At 45.1% G+C, this 6,560-nt stretch overlaps 1 protein-coding gene across 3 annotated transcripts in view; it reads left to right on the top strand.

Moving 5' to 3' along the window:
* Positions 1–10: 10 nt before the first annotated feature.
* Positions 11–6,560, top strand: part of sbno1 (strawberry notch homolog 1 (Drosophila)) — a 103,454-nt gene continuing 96,904 nt past the window's right edge. The window contains exon 1 of one of the 3 annotated variants that reach the window (XM_052032017.1): positions 11–349. Coding sequence is in view for 2 of the 3 variants with exons in the window: in XM_052032015.1 (XP_051887975.1) it covers positions 394–438 (45 nt within the window). In the remaining variant the exon portion in view is untranslated. Of the gene's footprint in view, positions 439–4,997; positions 5,095–6,560 lie in introns of those variants that run through there. The other 2 variants (XM_052032015.1, XM_052032016.1) reach the window with 2 other exon arrangements.

Here is a 6,560-nt window from a genome sequence, read left to right as displayed (position 1 = left end):
CAGTACGGCCGCGGATTGGCTGGACGGCGGTGATGTTTTCCTTTGGGAGGGTGGAGGTCACGTGACTTGGACTTGCCGCCGGTGATTTGGGGAGTTTTTTTTAGGGAAAATCCCGCAAATTCAACAAAATTATGCTAGATCATTTTACTCGTTTATGGGCTCATCTGATTCCGGCGGCAACACGATTGGCGGAAACTGTCGGCAGTCCGCGGCCCCGGCGGGCGGTTGGACGAGGCACTCGGCCCGGGGTCACGTGACAGGAGATGGCGGCGGCGCCTGACATGGCGGCGACTGGCTAGCGAGTGAGCGGAGTGCGCGCCCTGTGTCCTCGCCTCGCCTCAGTGCAGCGGTGAGTGGCCGAGCCTAACAAACACCCCTCCAGCTCTGCTCTCGATGCCCAATCCCACCGGCTGCCCGACCGGTTATTGTCAGTCTGAGGTAAAATTCCCAGGAAAACAAAGGCCGATTTCAGCAGCAGCCTCTCCAGGGGCGGGCGCCGCTCGGCCGCTCGCAGCCTGGGCGCATCGTGCGGATGGTTCTCGGCTCCGGCTCTGCTCCTCTTAAAACTGCCTTTATTTAGATAATCACCGACAGAACAATAGAGAGAAAACAGTGTTGTATGAGGACAACAGTCAGCCGCCGGGATCGGGCCGGGTCTGGCGCTTCGGGAACTTGGGCCTCCCCGGTGGCTGGGTGTGGGAGCAGCAGCAGGCGAGGGTTTGTCTTATTTCGGTTTCTCTTTCTTCCCTCGGTTGTGGATCTCCGTGTTTCGTTCACACTTGTCTTCAACCACCATTACGCAGCCATAAAATAACCCGGAAGTTTGCTTTCTTACTGAGCACGTGTTGCAAGTAGAAGGTTAAGGTTTCGCTCTCCTTAAACCACTCCTTCCTCCTTTCCTATGTTTATTTTCTCCCGTCTTGGCCATTTTAATGTAGGTCAAATTATTTCCCCTTCCTTGTAGCGGCGCGTTCATTTAACCGTCCTGAGAACCTCTGTCTTTGTATGAAAGGCTTGGGTTCCAGAATCAGGCAGCTGCCGGGTATTGTAACTGTGGTAGGGCGTGGGGGTTGCTTTGAGGGCCATAGTGTAACCTGGGAAGTCTTAATGTTTTATTTCTTTCCAATAGTTAGATGGAGACACTCTCCTCAACTCAGTTTAGGGTTAATGATGCATTTCAGTTTATCGCCGGCCTGTGAGTTGATCTTCAAACTCTCTTGTATATTATGTACCTCCACAAAGAAAAATGCACTATCTAGTTAATGACACTTTGTAAAATAGCTTTTAGAAAGTATAAACGGGGAAATGGGAGGAAGAAGCTCCAGGGAAAGTGCGAATGTTTTTATTGACAGTTTGAGTTTGTTCACTTTGAACAGCATTCCCATTTTTGTACTCTTGACCTTTTGGAAGGTACGAAACAATGTGTTTTACAGAAAATTGTCCTTGTAACAGACTAAGTTATTGAAGACCTTGTACTCAACATTGAGACCACATAGTTTAATTGATTTATAACTATTTTCAAGGAGTTTACATAATCTCTGATCAGCTTGGCACTGGTTAAGTTAATTTCTTTTAACTGGTCAGAGTGTCTAAGTAATTTAAATACATAGATATTTAAATTCAGTCTTGGTCTTAGAGCCTTAAATAGCTTTAATTACAATTGAGATGTTTTCTCAAGGCAATAACTTAAGTTGCTGTTCCATCAATTTTCTTTTTTGTTACTCATTTGCATTGATGATTCTACAGCAGCTAGTCTTTTAGTTTCATTTCATTTCTCTTTCCCATCCCAAAACTTAATGTCATTTTGTTTTAGACAAAGCAATTCAGATGAAACATTTTGATTTGAAGGATATGCTTGATTTTGTTCCACAATTTACCTTTTAGAAGGTGTTTGTGGGTGAGATTAGTGACTGTTTGGGGTGGGAGGGGTGAAGCGACAAACTTAACTCATCTTGGGATATTTTGGTATGTGTCCTGGCAATTCCACTTGCTATTAGAATTGTTGAGCTTCTGCCACAGTTGGTTTGGATTTAAAGTGGTCTCTGGTATATGCAGTATTTGTTCAGTCATTTCCATGGCTTGATTGGGATGATTCTCACTGTAATTCTGTTGCTAGGTTTATGTGGATTGGGTTTGCATTGTTTCTATTTAACTAAAAATGAATTTGTCCTTAAAATTTGCTCATGTCATACATTGTAAATGTTCCTGTGCAGAATATTTAGATCTAGATTCTAAGAAAGTAGAACTATTTTAAACTGTGACTCCTTAGCCATGGGTAAGGTACTGGAAGACTAGAGGCTGGCTAATGTTCAAGAATCGCTGCAGGGATAAGGCAGTGAACTACAGGCTGGTAAGCTGAACATCAGTAGTGGGAGGGTTACTGGAGGAAATTCTGAGAGACAGGATCTACCTGCATTTAGAAAAGCAAAGAGTGATTATAGATGGCCTGGCTTTGCGTAGGGGAAATTGTGTGTCTCTCAAATTTGATTAGGTTTTTTGAAGAGGTGACCCAGAGTATGGTATGGTGCAGGGAGGGGATGGTAGGAAGCAGAGGATGATGGTGGAAGGTTTTTTTTGCCCTGGAGGCCCGTGACTAGTGGTGTTCCCCAGGGGTCAGTGCTAGGCCCATTACTGTTTGTCATCTATATAAATGATTTGGATGCGAATGTACTGGGTATGGGTAGTAAGTTTGCAGATGACACTAAAATAGGTGGCATTGTAGACAGTGAAGATAATTGTCAGGAATTACAGAGGGATCTTGATTAGCTGGATAAGTGGGTCGAGGAAGAGCAAGTGGAGTTTTAATTTGGATAAGTGTGAGTTGTTACATTTTGGGAAGATAAATCAGGGTAGGACTTCCACAGTGAATGATAAGGCCCTGGGAGTGTTGTAGAACAAAGGGACCTAGGAGTACAAGTACAGTTGCTTGAAAGTGGCGTCACAGGTAGACAGGGTGGTGAAGGGGGCTTTTGGCACACTGGTCTTCATCACTCAAGGGTTTCAGTATAGAAGTTGGGATGTTATGTTGGGCAAGATGTTGATGAGGCCGCATTTGGAATATTGTGTTCAGTTTTGGTTACCCTTCTATAGGAACGATGCTATTAAGCTGTAAAGAGTGCAGAGGAGATTTGAGGATGTTGCGGGGACTCAAGGCACTGAGTTATGGAGAGAGGTTGAGCAGGTTGGGACTTTATTCATTGGAACATGGGCAAGTGATAGCTGATCTTATGAGAGGTGTATAAAATCATGAGGGGTGTAGATAGAGTGAATGTACACAGTCTTTTTCCCAAAGTAAAGGAATCAAGAACTAGAGGACATAGGTGTAAGAGAAGAAGGGCAACTTTTTCACCCAGGGGGTGGTCCGTGTGTGGAATGAGCGGCCAGAGGAAGTGGTTGAGGTAGGTGAATTAACACTTAAAAGACATTTGGACAGGTACATGGATCGGAAATGTTTAGAGGCATACGGACCAACGCAGGCAAATGGAACTAGCTTAGATGGGAATCTTGGTCGTCGTAGGCCAGTTGGGCCAAAGGGGCTGTATCCTTGATGTATGACTCTGACCAAGAGGATTGAAGAGGGCAGGGTTGTAGATGTTGTATACATGGACTTTAGCAAGGCTTTTGACAAGGTCCTGCATGGTAGACTGGCCAAGAAGGTTAGATCACGTGGGATCACATCAAAATTTGCTTGATGGAAGGAGTCAGAGTGTGGTAGTGGAGGATTGCTTTTCAGATTGGAGGCCTGGGACCAGTGGTGTGCTGGAGGGATCGGTGCTGGATCCCCTGTTGTCATGTTTGTAATATACTGCTGCTGCAAAAAGCTAATTTTCATTAGTTATATGCTGAATATGTACACCTATGACAGTTAGCATAGTGTGACATGTATATTAATAATTTGAATGAGAATGTAGGTGGCATGATTAGTATGTTTGTGGATGACACCAAAATTGGTGGTGTGCAAGACTGTCTAAGACTATAGAATCTAGAACAACTTGGCAGATGAGCCAAGAAAAAGTAGATGGAATTTTACACAGGCAAATGTGAAGAGGTGCATTTTGGGAAGTTAAACTAGGGCAGGATATGCACAGTGAATGACAGGACCTTGGGGGGGGGGGGTGGGGGGTGGCTTTTGTAGAAGAGAGAGACATTGGGGTACAAATACATAGTTCCCTGAAAGGGGAGAGACACACAGGCATGGTGGTGAAGAAGGCATATGGCATGCTTGCCTTCATTGGATGGGGCATGGAGTACAAGAGTTGGGTTGGATAGGGGAGTCTGAAACTAGATGGCATAGGTTTAAGGTGAGAAGGGCAACATTTGAAGGGGACCTGACAAGCTATTTTTCCACATAGAAATTGATGGGTATATGGAATGAGCTGCCAGAGGAAGTGGTAGAGGCAGGTACAATTATGATGTCTAAAAGATATTTAGACAAGTACATGGATGGGAAAGGTTGAGGGACATGGGCCAAATGCAAGCAAGTGGGACTAGCTCGGGAAGGCACCAGCATGGATGAGTTGGGCTGAAGGTCCTGATTCCGTGCCATCTAACTCTGACTCTATAAAAATTGATATTTTTAAAGATTCTGTTGCAAGTACCCTTCTCACAGTTGAAGGGGTAGAGAATGGGTACTTGCAACAGAATTTTAAAAAATCTTCGTAAACCTTCACAACTGCCTTTTGTGTACTGGAAATCCCAAAACTTTGGGATTCAAGGTTGATATTTATTGTAAGATGTTTGAGTTTAGTGGCAAAACTTTTGTAAGTTTAAAAATAAAAGGAAAAGCAATGTATGTGGGGTTGTGGTGATTCAAAGTATGGGCTAATGATTTGGTATTCAGTTTGTATCATTGTTTGGAACAGGCTAATTGCCTTGAGAAGATCATAGAATTGATAAATTGGTTTATTATTGTCACATGTACTGAGGTACAGTGAAAACTTTGTTTTGCATGCCATCCATACAGATTATTTCATCACATCAGTGCATTGAGAGCACAAGGGAAACCAATAAAAGTGCGGAGTAAAGTGTTACAGTTACAGAGAAAGTGCAGTGCAAGCAGACAATAAGATGCAAGGCCATAACCAGGATTGTGAGGTAAAGAGTCCATCTTATTGTACTAGGGGACTGTTCAACAGTCTTACATCAGCGAGATAGAAGCCTGGTAGTACTTGCTTTCAGGTTTTTGTATCTTCTGCCTGATGGGAGATGGGAGAGGGGAGAAGAGAGAATGTCTGGGGTGAGTGGGGGTCTTTGATTATGTTGGCTGCTTTACCAAGGCAGTGAGAAATGTATATAAGAGTCCATGGAGGGAAGGCTGGTTTCTGTGAAGTGCTGAGCTGTGTCCACAACTCTTCGCAGTTTCCTGTGGTCTCTGGCAGAGCAGTTGCCATAACCAAGTCGTGATACATCCAAATAGGATGCTTTCTATTGGTGCATCTATAAAAATTGGTGAGTGTCAAAGGGGACATGCCAAATTTCTTTAGCTTCCTGAGGAAGTAGAGGTGCTGGTGTACTTTCTTGGCCGTGGTGTCTTCGTGGTTGGACCAGGACAAGTTACTGGTGCTGTTCACTCCTAAGAACTTGAAGCTGTCATCCCTCTTGACCTTGTTGCTCTCAACCCTCTTGACCTCATTGCTGTTGGTTAAACAGGAGTGTGTGCACTGCCCCTCTTCCTGAAGTCAGTGCTGAGCTCTTTTGTTTTGCTGACATTGAGGGAAAGGTTGTTGTCATGACACCATGTCACTAGGCTTTCTATCTCCTTCCTGTACTCTGACTCATCGTTATTTGAGATCCGGCCCACTATGGTGGTGCTATCTGCAAACTTGCAGATGGAGTCAGAGCAGGATCTAGCCATGCAGTTATGAGTAGAAAGGGAGTAAAGTAGGGGGCTGAGGATGCAGCCTTGTGGGGTGCCAGTATTGAGGATAATTATGGTAGAGGTGTTGCTGCCTATCCTTACTGTTAGCGATCTGTTGGTCAGGAATCGAGGATCCATTTGCAAAGGGAGGTGTTGAGTCCCAGATCTAGAATGCCTTCTGCAGGGACCACTCTCACCATGACCCCCTGGTCTGCTCATCTCTTCCCACCCTCCCCTCCCTGACCGTTGACCCTTGACACTTTACCCTGCAAACTCGGCAGGTGTAACACTTGTTCTTGCATCTCCTCTGTCTCCACCATCCAGGGACCTAAACAGCCCTTCCTACTCTACTGCATTTAATGCTCCCAATGTGCTACCTCCACATTGGTGAGACCAAACACAGACTAGGTGACCAATTTGCAGAGCACTTGCACCCTGTCTGCAATGGCCATCCTGAGCTCTCAGTTGCATGCCATTTTAATTCCCCTTCCCATTCACACACTGAACTGTTCATCCTCAGCCTTTTCTGCTGTCAGGTTGAGACCCAACACAAACCCAACATGTCTCATAATCTGCCTGGGCAGTCTACAACCCAATGGTATTTAACATTCAATATTCCAGTATTAGCTAACCTCCACCTCCTGTATCTCTCCTCCCCACCACCCCCCCCCCCCCCCCCCGCCCCCTTTCCGATCCACCTCTG

The sequence above is a fragment of the Pristis pectinata genome, chromosome 17, assembly GCF_009764475.1.
Source record: "Pristis pectinata isolate sPriPec2 chromosome 17, sPriPec2.1.pri, whole genome shotgun sequence".
NCBI classification, from domain to species: Eukaryota; Metazoa; Chordata; class Chondrichthyes; order Rhinopristiformes; family Pristidae; genus Pristis; species Pristis pectinata.
This window is presented reverse-complemented; position numbering and strand designations above follow the sequence as displayed.